We start from the raw sequence: 18,222 nt of genomic DNA on the forward strand, positions 1-18,222 counted from the left end.
TGAATGAGCCATGACTCTGCAGAGGATGCAAAGCTGCAATAATATGGCCACACTTGGTGAGTCATATAGGCAGTGTGTACTCTGAACATCTTTAAGAAACTACCTCCAAGGTGGATAACTGAAGCCTTTGGGCAGCAGGAGATTTATTGAGGTCTCACTTTTTACGTGAGTTTGCAAGCTCATTGGCAGCTGATTACGAGTCGGTGGACATATATGAGAAGAGACATAAGGTAGCACGACTTTCAGTTTCCGTATGCAATATCAGCATTCACCTATTCTTAATTAATCCCCACAGACCAGGGAATAATGGTGCAAATACTGATTTACCAAGTGGAATTCTGCAAACTTCCTTGAGATCTAGTCCTGTTCTGAGCAGGTACTAATTGTGTGTGAGGGGACCAGGTCAGAAGGTGTCAAAGGAGAAAGTTGCATGCGGGAAACCATTATATGTTCGTCTTCTGCAATTGTAGAAAGGGTGTGGGGGCCAAGGACCCATGCCTGGCTGCACAGCAACCCTCTCTCAAAGTGATTTTACTGCTGTATGACTGGTGAAATCCGTTGCCATGGTCCTGCAGCAGGAAAACCCAGGTGAGGAAAAGTCAGTGCACCCATGATGAACAAACCACATTTCGACCCAACTCGTAATTGAGGCCTTAAGGCATAAATCAGGACTGTGTCTGCCACTTTGTGGATGGGCCTGCCACGTATTTTAGATAAAGACATAACAGCGCTGTGCTAGCGCTGTAACTTACAGTGCAGGATGAAGCAGATTGGAAGCTGTGTAGACATCCCAAGTAAGAGTTATGTTACCTCTAGTCCATTTCATTAAACCCGATTTGAGCAATCGAAGACGCAGGTTCAACTTGCTTGTTTCCTATTAGCTATAGCACTCATGCAGGTGGCTGGATAATCATCTTCTCGGCACTGGGGTGGGTTTGCACATAACTCTTAAAAAGCTGGTGTGCAATCACACTGAGATGAAGAGAAGTCTACACGTGTTCCAGGAAGGAGATGTAGGATAGAACAAAGATTAGGTGTGGCACATCCTTGCAAGTAATGTGACGTCATACCAGATCCTGCAAAAAAAAGAGAAATACATTTACTCACACCTGAGTGTAACTCAACGTACACTGTTGTCACTTAATTTACTGTGTAACCTCCAAACAGTTCCTGCAATCTAACTCTGGAATGGCTCATTGCGTTAGAACTGCAGCATCAACATAGGGGTTAATACTGGTAGTATTAAACAATGGAGATTAGAAATGGAAAAGGTACAGGTAGATCTCTACAACTGGCACTGAAACGAGGAAATACTCAAATTACACAATATGGGTATGATTTAGAGCTTGACTAGAACAAATACTGACTCCAGTGGCCTCACACTGCATACACACGCCATGCTGGTTAACGGTTATTTACTGCATATCCAGTTCCAATGCCTGCCAGTGCCAGAATGGCTGATGGGAAAGTTAGTGGTTGAACGCATAGGAAAGGACAACAAGCACACATTAGCAAATGTCTTTTATCAACTCAGGGAGCAAATGTAGACAAAGGCTACCCGAATCAGGAATGCCATCCGTCTTGTGTTTACCAGGAGTGCTTTAACTCTTCCTCAGTTTAAAGCTAAAGACAAACTTCTTTAAAGAACCCAACTTCGCAAACACAGTAGTGAGTCAGTCAGTCAAGAAATTAAGTTTTTTGGGGCTGTGGACAGTCAAATTATTGCAAAACATAGGAGAACCATTATAAAATGTTATTTCATAACATATACCATCAAGTTCTACAAGACCACATCAATCAATCAATCAATGAACTTGTAAAGCGCACTACTTACCCGTGAGGGTCTCAGGCACTGAGGGAGAGGGGAGGCGGGAGGGGCGCTGCTACTGCTCGAAGAGCCAGGTCTTGAGGAGCCTTCTGAAGGTGACCAGGTCTTGGGTCTGCCGTAGATGGGTGGGGAGGGTGTTCCAGGTCTTGGCGGCGAGGAAGGAGAAGGATCTGCCGCCGGAGGTTGTACGTTGGATGCACGGGACGGCGGCAAGGGCGAGGCTGGCAGAGCGTAGTTGTAGAAGTTGAGTCTATTGTTCAGGTAGGCTGGTCCGGTGTTGTGGAGTGCTTTGTGTGCGTGGGTGAGGAGCTTGAAGGTGATCCTCTTGTTGACAGGGAGCCAGTGCAGGACTCTTAGGTGGGAGCTGATGTGGATGTGGTGGGGGATGTTGAGGATCAGTCAGGAGGAGGCATTTTGGATGCGTTGTAGTCATTGCAGGTGTTTGGCTAGGATTCCTGCGTAGAGTGCGTTGCCGTAGTCCAGCCTGCTGTTGACGAGGGCTTGGGTCACCGTTCTTCTGGTTTCGGGCGGGATCCACTTGTAGATACTGAGAAGCATGCGGAGGGTGTTGTAGCAGGAGGAGGAGATGGTGTTGACCTGCTTTGACATGGAGAGGGAGGAGTCAAGGATGAATCCTAGGTTGCGTGCATGGTCTGTGGGTGTTGGAGGTGCTCCCAGTGTGGTCGCCACCAGGAGTCGTCCCACGCACAGGGGTGGGGCCAAGGATGAGGACTTCCTTCTTGTCCGAGTTCAGCTTCAGGCAGCTGTTCCCCATCCACTCGGCGACAGCCTTCATTCCCTCGTGGAGGTTTGTTTTGGCGGTGTGTTGGTCCTTGGTGAGGGAGAGGATGAGCTGGGTGTCATCGGGTAGGAGATGATGTTCAGGTTGTGCTGGCGGGCCACTTGTGCGAGGGGGGCCATGTCGACATTGAACAGGGTTGGCCTGAGGGATGAGCCCTGGGGTATGCTGCAGATGATGTCGGTGGCTTCGGATTGGAAGGGTGGGAGGCGGACTCGTTGGGTTCTGCCGGAGAGGAAGGACGTGGTCTAGTCTTGGGCCTTCTTCTGGATTCCGGCTTCTTGGAGGAGTGTTCTTAGTGTGCGGTGGCAGACTGTGTCGAAGGTCCAGGAGGATGAGGGCTGAAGTTTCACCTTTGTCTAGTTATTGCAAGTAAAATACATTAAGAAGCTCATATAATATTCCATCTAATAACAACTGCAATACTATATCTGCTAAATCCTTATGAAACATTTCAGATTCATATTTACAAAAGATTAAGCCTCCATAGATATTCATACAAATATGTTTATATCTACCAATATGGAATCTCCCAATGTTTTTGTTTCCCTTCTTCACTCCTTATTACTCAATTCCTCTGATCATCACCCTCTTTTTCTCTTCTCCTATTTTTTCTCTCTTATCTACTGCTGTTACTTCATGGCCCGTTCCTTTGATTTAATTTATTCTTAAGGCGATCCATTTTGCATCCATGAATAAACATATTACATCTACTAATTGTGTTATAATTTATTCTAGGATAAAAATAAACATTGCTATTATATTAATAGGTTTAGAATGATACTTACACCCTATTTTATTTAACATCATATTTTTATTGTGTGTATGATAAGCATGAGCATTGTTTTATATAATGTATTATATTTCTTTAAAAACAAATTAAGTATTCTGAAATCATAGCATACATTTGTCTCACTGACAACTGTTAGAAGAAGATCTATGAGATAAAGGTTGTTCTCCATAAGTTTAATTGCTGGGCTCGTACGCCAGGGGCCAAATGCACTGTTACATGGATTTAGAGCAATATTTACATGAAAGATATCACTAATTATCCATTCAATCTCAGGTCAAACGTTTCTAAAAATGGTGCAATACGGTAGAATATGTTTCAGATTTGCATATTTTTCTAGGCAACTCGGGGAGTCAATAAAACCCTGTTTGTGAAGTGTCATACAGCGTGCCCTGAGTGATGACCCCATGAGTGTGTGCAGTGAGGTTTTGTGGTTCTTGATGCAAGCCTGGAAGAGTGAAACTGTTGACATAGGAACATTCCTAGGATAAATAACGGTAAAATACGTCACAGGATGCTTTCAGTCTTTAGAAGACAGAATGTCAGTATTGTGTTACTTCAAGATACCCACTTGGACACAGCAGAGCTTTTTAAACTGTCTAGGAAATGGAAAAAAAGTGCTTTACCAATCCTCATGTTCTAATTTTTCTCAGGGGTGATAATATGTATTAATATAGGGGTCCCAAATACAATTTCAATAGCCCTAAACAACCTGGAGAGAAAAATGTGGCTTTGCTTGGGATTCTGGATGTAGGACCTTTGTCTGCTCAAAGTGAATGTACCATCGGTGGTAGATGCATCTTTCTTCCCAAAGTTGCTTGATATGATGGCAAACTGGTTGATACTTCTGCGATATGGCCCAGTAACTTTATTTATTATTTTTTTTCTTATTAATATATTTGTATTGGTATTTACAGGAAACACAATACAGCTACTGACCAACATCTAATTACACATTCTTGGTTAAATTCTCATCGCTGGCTTAAAAACACAAATTTTTCTCAGGGGTGATAATATGTATTAATATAGGGGTCCCAAATACAATTTCAATAGCCCTAAACAACCTGAAGAGAAAAATGTGGCATTGCTTGGGATTCTGGATGTAGGACCTTTGTCTGCTAAAAGTGAATGTACCATCGGTGGTAGATGCATCTTTCTTCCCAAAGTTGCTTGATATGATGGCAAACTGGTTGATACTTCTGCGATATGGCCCATTAACTTTATTTATTATTTTTTTCTTATTAATATATTTTTATTGGTATTTACAGGATACACAATACAGCTACTGACCAACATCTAATTACACATTCTTGGTTATATTCTCGTCGCTGGCTTAAAAACACGAAACAAACATATAACATATAACATAGAACAGACGCGTCTGGTGGTAGCGGTTGGTTTAGACAGAAAAAACAGGTCTATTGGGCGGATGAGTAGAGCTTTGGCCCTGGTTATTATACAGCGACTGTGTCATTGTTTGGTATGGAGCCCTCCTGAAATGGTATTCTCTTCTTCCCTGATGGATTTGGAGAGGCGCTTTGCCTATGGTGGTTTGAAGGTGTCCATGTGGTTGTCCAGTTTGGACCACATCGCTCTGCAGTGGCGTCTACCTGGTTTTTCTGAGGGTGGTCGTGTTTGACCCTCTTAGGAAGATCACCCAGTTGAGCCAGCTTTTGAAGGTGGCCTTGGAGGTGTCCTTCCAGTTTGTCAGAATTGTTTTTGTTGCCGACGTGAGGAGAAAGTCAAGGAGGTCCTTATCTACTGGGCTCGTAATTTCCTGTGAGAAATGTGCTGTCACTATGGTGGCGAATGACTCTTTAAGGATGCAGCCTAGAGTTTTGTTAATGAAATCTAGCACCTGTTTCCAAAACTTTTTGAATTTGGAGCAGCTGAAGATGAGGTGATCTAGGTCTCCTTTCCCTGAACTGCAGTTCCAGCAGGTGTCATTGTCTTTTAGACCTACAGATGCCTGGCGTGCTGGTGTCCAGTAGGCTTGGTGTAGTATCCAGAATTTCGTTTGTGCGAGTACTGGAGATATCATTTGTATTTCCTGTTCAGACAGTTTTGTCTCAGTTTGGCTTTCCCAGTAGGCCACTTTCTTATCATTGAGCTTAGACATGGCTGGTCGGAGTAGTTTGTACAGCAGTGAGACTTGGTGGCTCATCTTGTTTATGTGCTCCATGAGCTGGAAGATCGAGAGGGTTTGTCTGTGTAGCTTTGATTTCGTTAAGGCTGTTTTTATGGCTAGGAAGTTGTAGAGTTCCATGTCTGGTAGGTTGTGTTCTCTTTGCAGGTTGTTGAAGATCTGTGGTGTTCCTTCATGTTCTAGTTGTGTTGGGAAGTGAATCCCTCTCGTTTTCCATGTGCACATGTCTAAGGTTTTACCTCTGTACTTGATTTTGTGGTTCTCCCATAGTGTCTCCCATTGTGAGATTTTGATGCTGACCTCTAGGTTACGGTCTCACTTCAGTAGTGCTTGTTTAGTGAACTTTAGGATCGGGTGGTTGTTGAGTGATTTTTTGTTTGCCGAGAGTAGTGTTAGTGGGGTGGTGTTGTTTAGCATGGCTTTCTCTATGGCTAACCACGTTGGCGTTTACTTTTGTCCTGGTATCAGCCAATGTATTCCTTGTCTGGCTATGAATGCTAGTTGGAACGTTTTCTGGTCTGCTAGGTTGAGTCCGCCTAGTTTTTTTCCCCAGTCTCAGCTTGCGGGGGCCTATTCTCGCTTTTTTACCCTGCCATATGAATTTGTTGATCATTAGGTCTAGTCTTTTGTGGAAGTCTTCTGTCATGGGCAGGTGGAGCATGTCCGCTAGGTAATTGACTATGGGTGTTATCATCATTTTGATGGTGTCTATGCGGCCCCACTATGTGATGTACTTGGGTGACCATGAGTCTAGTAGGTCTTTTACCTTTTTCAGCGGGAGTCACTCGTTCAGTTCCAGAGTGCCCCTTAGGCTTCTTTTGAATTGGATGCCCAGGTATTTGATGGCCTTTGGCTGTCAAGCTAGTCCAATGTTCCCTATTGCCTCTCTGGTTGTGTGTACATTGAGTGGCATGCAGTCTGATTTGTCCTTGTTGAGTTATAGCCTGAGTGATTGGCGTATGTTTCTATTGTGTTCATGAGTGCTGGTAAGGATTCTGATGGGTCGTTTGTCAGAATTAGAAGGTCGCCTGCGTAGGCTGCAATCTTGGCCGTTGCGTTGTTTATTGTTATTCCTGTGATGTTTCTGTTTGCTAGGGTGTCCGTGATCAAAGATTCTAGTGCTAGTAAGAATAGTAGCGGGGATAGTGGGCACCCCTGTCTCGTGCCTCTCTCGAGTTCGAACAGGGCGGATGAACACCCCTTAATGGCGATTTTAGCTGTTGTTTTTTTTATACAGCGCCATGACTTTCTTCGTATACTCGCTCCCTACGTTGTACTCTTGCATGCGCTTTTCGAGGAAGTGCCAGGAGACCCTGTCAAACGCTTTTTCGGAATCTAGCGTTATGGCAACGGCTGGGTTGACTGAGTTAGAGCAGTGTTCAATCACCTGACATAGGAGTCTGGTGTTCTCATGCGACATGCGGGTTTTCATGTACCCCACTTGTGAGTTTTCGATTAGCTGGGGTAGTATTTTGTTGAGTCTGGTGGCTAGTACTTTTGCATATAGTTTGCAATCAAGGTTGATTAGCGATATTGGGTGGTAGTTTTTGGGCCATTGTGGATCCTTACCTTCTTTCGGGATGACAATAATGTCGGCTTGCGACATTGTTTCTGTTACTGTGCCTTCTTCTGCGCAGTGATTGAATGCTTTAGTCAGGACCGGGCCTAGAAGTTCTTCGAATTTTTTGTAGAAGGGTGCTGTATAGCCATCTTGTCCCGGTGCTTTGTTGTCTTTTAGTGCGTTGATGCTATTTCGGATTCCTTGAAGTCTTGGCCTAGTTTTCTCGCTTCTTCATCAGGTAGCTTGGGTAGGTTGAGTCTTTTTAGGTAGTCTGTGGTGCCAGTTTCATCTATGTTGTTGTCCTTTGTGTAGAGTATTTCTGAGTGGCTTTTGTGTGTTTTGTTCTCTTTGTCTGTGATACTTGCTAAGGAGTCCTGTCTTTGCTTGCATTTGAGGTATGACGTCAGCATTTTCCCTGCCTGGTTGGCCTTGCACAGGTTGATTTGTTTGTACTTTCTTGATTCACATACCTGCTGTTTCGCTCAGGATTCTATTGAACTCATATTTCTTGCTTGTGAGCGTTAGGTGGAGGTCTGAGTTTGTGGTGTCTTCTATGTGTTTTGCTTCTAGTACTTTGATGTCTCTTTCTAATTTGTTCAGCTGTGACTTTGCTTCTTTGTCTCTTCTGGCCTTGATTTCGACCAGGTTCCCTCTTATGGTTGCTTTCAGGGCCTCCCACAGGCATTTCTGATTCGTGTCTGCTGTGTCGTTTTCCGTTATGTAGTTTTTGATTGCGCCCTCAATCGTATCTTTGTCCTCCTTCTTTGCTAGCAATATGTTGTTGAATCGCCATTTGCGGGTAGTCTGGTCATTATGTCTCCCTGACAGATGAAGGCTAATGTAGGAGTGGTCCGAGACCATTCTAGTTGCTATGTCTGTGTGTTCCGTCAGGTGTGTGTGTGATTTAGAGATGAAGATGTAGCCAATTCTACTGTAGGTGTTGTGCGGGGTGGAGTAAAAGGTATGGTCTCTGGTGTCTGGGTGCTGTAGTCTCCATGGGTCTTGTAACTGAAATCTATTACAGATGTTTTTCAGGGTGTTGTGGGTGGTCGGTGGTCTAGTCTTGGAGTGTGACTGTCTATCTAGTGTGTGGTCTAGGACTAGATTGAAGTCGCCTGCGACGATGTTTAGGCTGTTTGTGTGGTGCTTTTCTAGCTTCCTGGTTACTCCCTCCCAGAATACTGTGTCATCTGTGTTTGGTGCATAAATATTGGTTACCGATATTGTTTCTTCTTCTCTTTTCAGTCTTGTGTGCAGTAGTCTACCTTCGCCGTCGAGTTCTACTCTTTCGATTGTTATCTTGGATTTGGAGCTCACTAGGGTGATTACTCCCCTCTTTTTCCCTACTGCTGGTGAGCAGGCTGTGTGGCTTATCCAGCGCGCTTTGATTTTGTCCGCATCTTCTGCTGATAGTTTGGTTTCTTGTAGGAGGATAACGTCTACTTTTGTCTTTGCTAAGTAGTATAAGATCTTCTTTCTTTTGACAGGATGATTCAGCCCTTTTACGTTCAGTGATATGACCTTGAGGTCGGATTGTAGTGTTACTATTCATTCCAATGTTGTATTGGTCGCTGTATCTTCAATTTCTGAGTCCGTGAAAGGTATGAGCTGTGCTTGCTCTTGTTGGGTGGCCAGTGGACATTGTCTGCTTTACTTGGTCCTGATTTCTGTCTGAGTTTGCGCTTAGGGTGTGGGTGTGACTTACATGACGGACGGGACATTTCTAACTGACGGTACAAAACGAATAAACAAAACATAACTGAAACCCTCCCCTCCCTTCCCTTGTCCTTCCCTCCCACCCCTCCCCTTTCCTACTTCTTTGTCGTGCTGGAAGCGTGCAACAGCAATGTCCTCTGCCCCCCGCCTCTCCGGGACTTTGTTTGGTTTGGTTATAGATCTTGTTGAAAAAAGTTTCTCGTGCCCCCCTCCCTCCAGTTTTTAATTAGTGAATGGCATTACAGGCATTCCCCTTTGCATTGATCTAATCAGTTAGATTCTCTTAAAGGATATGTTTGCATTTGATTCCGCTTATTTCCGCTTCGCATACTGTTCAGGAGCCTGTCATACAATCGAATGCTGTTCGGTTCGGTGTAGCGGTCGTTACTGTTGGAGGGACGCACGGTGCTTTCGGATGAGGTAGATACGTTTGTTGGTGTTCTCAGTGCTCAGTCTCATAGTTCCGTTTCATGAGTGAGGTCGATATGTTTGTTAGTTCATGTTTGTTATACCTTCAACGTCCTTAAGTGAGGTAGTTAGGTCGATTGGTGTACAGGGTGTTCCTTTTGTAATTCTGTTCTTTGTTGAGAGCTTTGTATGAGCCTTGTATTAGGTAGATATGTTTACTAGTGAGTTCGATGTTGGGTGTCCTTTCTATTCTGTTTCATTGTCCTGCGATGCCCTTCTTTTCGATGATGTAGTCGCTAGATCCATTTCTTGCGGTTCGGCTCCCATCAGGTATCGTGCCAGTTCTGTTGGGTCATCGAAGATTAGTGTTGAATCATTGTTTGTTATTCTGAATCTTGCTGGTCCGACGAAGGAATAGGTGATGCTCTTTTTCCTTAGATTTTCTCTTTGCGCCAAGAAGCCTTTTCTGATGTCTACTGTTGTTTTTGAGTAGTCTTGCGTTAGTATGATCTTATTACCTCGCCATATCAGGTTTGTGTTTTTCCTCGCTACACCGAAAATGGCTTCTGTATGGTGTGATCGCAGGGGCTTGCATATTATTGGCCTTGGTGACTGTCTGTTGCCTTGTTTGTGCTTGGGATTTCTAAACGGCTTGTCTAGCTCGAAGGGGTTTTCAAACTTTAGGTTGGTTAGTTTCGGGATGAGGTTCTGCAGCATTGCCACACAGGATCCCGCTTTGTCTTCTTCCCCTTCTGGTATACCAAGGATCCTTATGTTTCCCTTCCTTTGTCAGTTCTCCAAGTCAGCCGCTTGTTTTTGTAGGTCTGTCGTTGCTTTGGCAATGTGTCCCATTGTCTTGCTCGCTAGTTGTGACTTTTCCTCAATGTCGCTAACTCTTTGTTCAACTATGGAGAGTCTACTGTTAGCTGTGTGGATGTCTGCCCTGCAGGCTGCGAGCTTGAGTTGTATGGCATCGGTTGTTTTTTTTGGTTGATTTTGCTAGGTCGTGGACCTCGGCGAGTTTCTTCAGGATACTGTCTAGCGTGGTGCTAATATCTCCTTTCTGCTTGAAGGGTGATTCTGGGGTGTTCTCTGCTTTTGGCTTCTTTTGTTGTTGGATTGCTTTACCGTCACTCCCTGCCATCTTGCACAGCCCTCTTCTGGTCTCTAGGACCCGATTCTTTTTTTGTTGCCAAGTGTTATTGACTGCGCCGGTTTCTTGTCTTGCTCACTTGCCCCAGCTGTTCTTGGTGCGGGGTATGATTTTGTGCCTCGTACCGCCTGTCACGCTGCTGTTTTTTGTCTTTGGTGAACTCGATGTTGCTTTTCGCTCTTTAGCTGGCTTTGGGTCTCTATCCGTATTGTCGGCTGTTCTTGTGTTTGTTTTTGTTGTATGGGGTTCACTCTGTTTCTTCCAACTCGCTGTCGAGGGACCGGTTGTCCATAAGTTGAGCGCTCTCTGTTCTTGATTCTTAACCGGCTTGCTCACACTGACCTTGCCTCCTGTTACGATGCGAGGCTTTTACGATTTCCCCCCGCCTTCTCCTTGTTTCCTGGCTCATTGGTGCTGTGCGCGTTGATTTTATGTCGCCCTCGGCTTTGTGCGCCTGGAGCTGGCGGTTGTTTTTAGGGTGGCCAATAAGATGGTCGCCTCGGTCAGAGCGGCTTTCGTTTTCGTTATTGTCTTTGTGTGCGAGGGCCTCTCAAGATGGCAATCCCCTCGTGCTATCTGAATTTCTCTTGCCGATTGGTCATAGGATGGCCGTCTGTTTGAGCGTTTGTGTTGTTTTCGGTCTTTCCCCCGATACAGTTTTGTATGTTGTCCTCCTGGTGGCCGATATCTGAGGGCTTACGGTCTGGATCTGCTCGCCTTTGTTGTTGTTGTTCTCCCTCTAGACGGCTTCTAAGAGGGCAGCCGCTGAGGCTGTTGCTGGCTCACTTTTGCTTTTTCTTGTCGCTTGGGTACTCGTTCTGGGTATCGCACTTGGCCTGACGTGGTATCTTTCACCCCCAAAGCCTTGTTCGCTTCCTCACCCAAGATGGCGATCTCTTAGACCCCTTAGTCCTTTGCCTCTTTTGTATGTGCCGTTGTTGTTACTGTTTTCTGTTTTCTAAGATGGCTGCCCCCTGTTTTGCGTTAGTTTCGCTTTTGTTTCGAGCTCTCAGAACTGCCAGCGTTAGTGCTTAGCCTCCGGTTTTAAGGGGAAGGGGGTGTCCAACGGGCTTGCGGGAGAGCGCGGCACTGACCTGTGGCTTACTTGTCGACTCTCTGCAGTATTAGCTTGTGCCGTCTCACTTCTGTCTCCGCTAGAACCTCTGTTCCGCCATCTTGCTTGTTTTTCCTCCGCTCAGTTATTTTCCTTCGATTGTCTCGTCTTTTCCAGAGTGGGGTATTCGGTGCGCTTTTTCAGCCGCTCTGTGCCTGATGGGTTCCGGAAGTAAATCAACTGTTTGGTGACCTTGGTGGTGATGGAATTTACACTGATATTTCTAGTTTGGTCCCGTGGTGCTGAGGAGCTTCGGACTTACTCAATTCCTCTCATTGCCGTCCACGCCACCGCACCCCCAGTAATTTTAATTGGGGTGTCTGGGGTCTGGGATATGTTTTGTCTTAGCTGGGCCATGAGGATAGTTTCATAATGCAGATCACACACATAAAGCCTGATTCACAAAGGTAAACTTACATTGTTGTGTAAGTGTTCTTGGTTTTCACAACTATGATTTAATAGTAACATCACCACTGCAGAGGCTCCGCAGTCGGAGCAGACAACTCCATACATAACAAGCATTTGCAATGCAATAGGTATCGCATTAATGAAGTTTGAGCCATTGGCATTGCTAAATATTGCAACACCAATTGCAACAAAAGTCTATAAATTGTAGGCCAAACAAATGTGTATTTATTTTTGTAGCAATGGTGGTGGAATGCAAAAAGGGAAGACTTTTGTTTCGGTCAAAACACAAATGCTCTGTGTATGTCTTCCATGAGCCAGCCAAGAAATAAACAAAGCTCCTGACATTCAGAAACGCCTTTGATAAGCTTGTTATTGTTCACGGGGTGTCTGCGCCCAGCCTGACTGCCAGCTGAGCAGCAGCAAGCAAGGGCTGGATTACAAACGTTTAGTGACTGACTATGTGATAATATTATCTAACACACTAAATTTGGGAGGGCCTGAGAGACATTTAGAGACCTGCATAGGTTGTATCCCCCTGTACCAATATATAAACAACCTAACAAACCTATGGGTCTATCAACTGAAAATCTAATCAGGAAATTAAATCACAGCAACTCATTGGTATACTGAGATGAAATCAGAGAACAGGATTCTGACTCAAGGCGTCATACAGAAGATGGTTAACCTCGTGTTAGCAGAGTGAATAACTATGTTTGGATTCCCATCAATATCATGTGTGATCAATATTATCATATGGTCCTCCTTCCTGGGTCTTGCGTCTCTAGATCACCGAGACAACTACAGTACCCTTCACGGACTCATAATTCACATGTACCAATATTTAGACAACCATAAGAATCTGATCTGACGGGTAAGTGCAGTGCAAAAAAAGAAAAGTGTGTGAAATATAAAATAGGATAGAGAATCTCATTATAGTATTTTATTCAGCCAAGACCTCTTCATAATTAAAACCAAGAACAGCGCAAAACATTACTCATGCAGTTTAACAAATATCTGCATAGGGGCCAACATGTTTCAGCCTTCACGGGAAATAAACCCTAGGCTTTCGTCAGGGCCTCTGTTCTTCTATCGATGCGACTGCGAAAACTAGTGTTAGTGAAAAACTCAATCAAAAAAAGAAATATTACAATGATCTATTTCTAACAGTAAAGGATATAAGTCTCCATAAACTGTGACTTCTCTCCTCTGGCACCTGGTATCTATGTTGGATCTGTGGAGGAAGAAGTAAAATAAACACACTGTACATGAGGAAATAACCACCTAAAAGTTAAGGACCGTTCCTTTACTATATTATATTACCTTGAATATATGTCTAGCTATAGTACATATAATCACTCACCCAGTTTGCCCGGGGAAGAGACCTCACCTCGTCCTGGACCTGGCTCAGGCGTAGTGAGACCCCGCTCTGAAAGCAAAAGTACACTGGAACTGAACATGGGTTGCAGGACTCTATCATCCTATCTAGTCCCACTCCTGACCTGTCCCAGTGAGTTAGCCTCGCTTTTCAGTCTAACTCTGTGATGTTTAGATCCTAATCTCTAGGACATCAACCCTCCCTCCGCATATCTACTGCTTCTCTCATTTTTAAATACTTCATAAATCAAGGGGACCATCATTTGACCTCCTTTCTACGCACAGAAATGATCTGTGTGTATCTGTCTTATCCATAACCTCGTAGTTCTCAAAAAGGCTTCTAAAGTAAAAAGATAGAGTGCCAAAATGACCCCTTACCTGTCCGGCGTTGCCTCTGGCCATAGCTGAGACAGGGGGAGGCAAAGAGCCAACCAGTAACACTCTATTTGACTGGTCCCTGGATAGCCCCTCTACCAATCCGATGTAATTCTTTTGTGGTTGAACAGATGCTCGTGTCAAAGTTCTGTTTAGTAACCCAAAGTGATATCCATTGTTCACATCTTGCAGCCCTCATTTCTGAAACCCTCGTTTTATGCATTTTGTTACAGAGATCAGAACATTTTCGAAAGTACCACTCGATCGCGTGATCTCGCGATAATAACTAGGACTACAAAGTGACGTCATAGCGTCAAATATTGTAGTTCTGATCGCCGTATTAGTTTATTGTTGTTATAGTTTGTATTGTTATTTGTTAAGCTTATTGTGGGATATTGTAAGTCTAATCCGCTGGCCTAGTGTCAACGCGACTCCCACTCTCAAGTTCAAACAGTCTCAGTACGTGACGGTAGAAACGGGGCTTGTCAGAACTACACAGTGACGTCACTGTGTCCGCTTCTGTAGTTCATCTTACCTAACACTCGTCACTGCATACACCTAAACAGGACTACCAGGAGATGTCATGGCGTCCTTCCTAGTAGTTCTTTTATCTAGCTAATGTCTAAACTCAAAATAAACCTTTCGCAAAGACCATATATGTCCCAGTTGACAAATTGGTTAGGCATTACTATTAGGAGTTCAGTGATTACTGTTAGCGCTACTGTTATTGCGTACTAGTCGTCTACACTATAAAGAGGGTGCAACCCTCGAGGGGATGCAAAACATCACTGAATATTTGCAAGTCCATCCCAAGTTTTCATGATTATCGAAGTGCATTCCCCATTCAGAAATCCCATACTAAAGGCAGATTTAGAGTTCATGCACCATTCTCAAACAGATCTGATAGTGTCATGTATGGTCCTTTGTACCTTGGTGTGAGTGTGGTCCCTTGTTTCACTTAATGCTTAGCCAGGGTATGTCATCATTCAGCCCCCGTTTGTCTGTACACAGTTTAAAAACCCATTTTTGTTCCTTCTTAAAAAGAAAACTGGCCACATCTGTGACATATGAAGGTATAAAGGGTTTTTCCAAAACGGTCCATGTGAAGTCTGTTTCTCCATGGTTTTTCATCAAAAAATGTCGTGTCAGTTTCGAAACATTTTACTTACAGTGGAATGTACTTTTGTGCTCTAGCATGCGTGTTCTCACTTTCCTGGTCGTCATCCCAATATATCTTAGGACAAGTGATTTGGTAGATTAAATTCTCGCTATTGCAATTAGTGAATTGCCGCAACTCCCATGGTCTCGTGGTGCCAAAGTCAATACTCGTAATATTACAAGTGAGGGCGCACATCGAGCAAGTGCCGCACGGGTGATGCCCTTTGATTGCAGGTAAGTCCCAAAGGGTACCTAGTTGTCTCTTTGATTGTTCTCGTGGACGAGTGTGCACTAAACAATCTCTCAAACTACTTGCTCTCTTAAACGCAAAGAGAGGGTAATCAATCTTATCTTTTCCACTGTTGAGTATTCGCCAATGTCGTCTAATGATCTTCTGGACACTGCTGGACTTGGTGTTAAAGGTGCTGACCAGGGTTAACCGGTCCTAAGAGGGTTCTTTAGTGGATGCTTCAAGTAGTGCCTCACGATTATTATTAGCCGCCCGTTTCCATGACCGCTTTATCAATTTCTTGGGGTAATGTCTCTGCATCAGTTGCCGAGAAAGAGCATTAGCATGAATATTGAAAGTTTCTTTAGTGGAACAATTACGCCTAAGGCGCAAAAATTGGCCCACAGGCAGATTTTCCCGCAAAGACTTAGGGTGTTGGCTTTCATATAGAAGAAGAGAATTCCTCGCCATGGGCTTGCGATAGAGTTCACTTTCTAGTCCTGTTTGTGTGGAATAGATGGAGAGATCCAGAAATGCGATTCTCTCTTTGCTGGTTTCAATAGTGAATCGCAAGAACTCATTTTGTGCATTGAGCCACTCATGAAATTGAAGTGCTGTATCAGTACTGCCTCTCAAGATTAGTAAAATATCATCAATATAGCGTCTTCACCATAATATTGATGTACGATAAGGGTTAGTTGCTGCCAGCACATTTTGTTCTTCAAATTTGTGGACATACAGATTCGCCAGCGATGGAGCAAAAATACTCCCCATGCTGGTCCCTGAGGTGTGTAGATATAGGGTCTCCTCAAATTTGAAATAGTTTTCTTTCATTGCCATGGTGGCTAGGGCCATTATGAAGGAGACCGGGGTAATGGAGTCGATATCTGTCTCCCCCAGGATGGATCTGATGGTATCTAGAGTCTCATCCTGGGGGATGGAGGTATATAAAGATTCGACATCCAGTGAAACCAAAAGATCTGTCTCCTGGTTGAAGTCTATATCAGGAATTACCCTCAGGACATCAGCCGTGTCCTTTAGGTAAGTTGGCATAGTGTGCACTATTGGTCGTAGAAAATGATCCACAAAGGCAGAGAGTGGCTCAAGGAGAGACCGCTGGCCTGAGATGATTGGCCTCCCTGGTGGTGGACGCTGTGGCATGTGCACCTTGGGTAAGGTGTAAAAGTAGGGTGTGACTGGTGCTTGTGCCTGAAGGAATTGTGCTTCTAAGGGGGTTACCCAGCCCTCTGACAGTGCCTCCTCTGCCAGTCCTTTAATCTCACTGGTCAATCTTGACGTCGGGTCTGTGGTTAGAACCTGGTAGGCGATCCTGTTGTTTAGTTGTTTCAAACATTCAGTCCTATAATTTTCCACATCTTGTATAACGATGGAACCTCCTTTATCAGCAGGCTTGATAATAATGGTTTGGTCTTGCATCAAGGTACGTAGGGCTTGTCTCTCTTGTCCTGATAGATTTTTAAAACCTTTAGTGTTGTTCGACCAAATTTGTTCTATATCATCCTTAACAGCCTGTTCAAACGTTAATACTTTAGGAGGAATGGAGTGGATGGGAGGACAGAAAGTGGATTTTGTCCTTAGGCCTGTATTCACTTCTTTTGCCTGACTAGGATCGTCTGAGTCCTTGTCCCTAAAGAAGTAGTGTAGTTTCAGTTTACGAAAAAACTGAGCTAGCTCTGTTTGCAGCAAAAAGGGATCTCCCTCTTCTGTGAAAACAAAACCTAAGGCTTTGTTCAAGACATGCTCCTCTGTCTCAGTAAGGATTCGATTACTCAAGTTCACCACTAAGCTCGGTTCGGCTGTGATGTCTATTCCTGTGTACCTCTCCTCTTCTGGCTCCTCGTGCCAATGTGGAAAAGTAAATTTTGCCATGTTCTGTGTCCCTACGAGTCCTCCATCATATGTTATGTGCGCATGATTAATATGCATATGTATTCCCCATGATCGATTAAAGACGCAATTACAGTTGTGTCCACCTCTAGTATGTCAGTTTCCAGTTCTCGTGAATACTACGAATATCAGGCCTATGTAAAGCTACGTTGCCACGTTTCTCAGTGTGCACGTTATTTCATTGTAAAGTCCCCGTTTCTAGGCCTCAAAAGGGCCTGGACACCAGATTCAGCTCCTGTCTCCTGAAGCCTCGCTGAGGAGCGATACAGCCCCCACCTGTATCCTCGACCCTTCACTTACTTCCTGCCTCGCAGTGCCCGGCTCAGCCTGGCTCTGCCTCTGAGTCTGCCAAGAGTATGTTATGATTCTAGTTATCAGTCCAGCCCTCCTTCTCTGCATTCCTAAGCTACTGAACTGCATCAATAGTTTCCGTCATCGTCTAGCCTTTACGTCTCCATGTAAGAGAAATACTGTATTTAATGGTCATTTAATATTCTTCATCACGCACTACATGTAGAATAATGCATGCTCCAGTCTTAAGAGTCTGTTAGCCTTTACCCCGATAACTTTTGGATTCTATCAACATGTTCTCTAAACATCAGATACTAGATACTGCTTAGGTACATGTCGCCCTGACTCTCCAGACTTCAGTCTCTGCTCCTAGCACAGAGTTCGTAGCCCCCAGCTTCTTCTAGTAACACGTCATTGCCAGTTTGCGCGCACCATTAGGTCAGAGGTCCCGGCTCCTTAGGTAGCCCCCTCCATGTCTCCACCCCATTCATGACATATTCTGTTACGTTTGCATCACATGTCTATGTATACGCCTCTGTTACACCTACTTTCACCCTTATCTTTCGCGACTGCTATTGACCACACCCACTGCTCCGCCTATCGTATGTATTCTAATGCAACTGTTTTAGTATATATGATCGTGCACTGTTATTAAATGCTACGCCGATTCCGACCCTGCCCCCGGCAGCGCTGCCATCCTGTTCCCGTGCAGGTTGTCCTGTTCCTGTCCTTTATGCTGTAATAAACCTGCAAAACTCCTACTACCTCGAACCTTGACTCTTATTTATTGAGCTATCTGTTATTCATTTATTCATTCAAAAATAGAGGTATTATTTATTTATTTACCACATAATGGCGCCCGAATAGGGACTTGCCCTTTCCCCACGCGCCGGTGAAGCCACGCCGGCCCCCTGACCCTCTGCAGCCGTGACGGAACCATACCGTGCACGTGCAGATATTTCTG

General features: G+C 44.4%; 1 protein-coding gene across 1 annotated transcript in view; it reads right to left on the reverse strand.

Annotated features, from left to right (window-relative positions):
- Positions 1–516: 516 nt before the first annotated feature.
- LOC144767714 (phospholipase A2 inhibitor gamma subunit B-like) overlaps positions 517–18,222 on the reverse strand; it is a 223,938-nt gene continuing 206,232 nt past the window's right edge. The window contains exon 5 of the mRNA XM_078651104.1: positions 517–1,076. Coding sequence (XP_078507230.1) covers positions 949–1,076 — 128 coding nt within the window. The 3' untranslated portion in view covers positions 517–948. The remainder of the gene's footprint in view (positions 1,077–18,222) is intronic.

This window comes from Lissotriton helveticus, chromosome 7 (genome assembly GCF_964261635.1).
Source record: "Lissotriton helveticus chromosome 7, aLisHel1.1, whole genome shotgun sequence".
Taxonomy (NCBI): domain Eukaryota; kingdom Metazoa; phylum Chordata; class Amphibia; order Caudata; family Salamandridae; genus Lissotriton; species Lissotriton helveticus.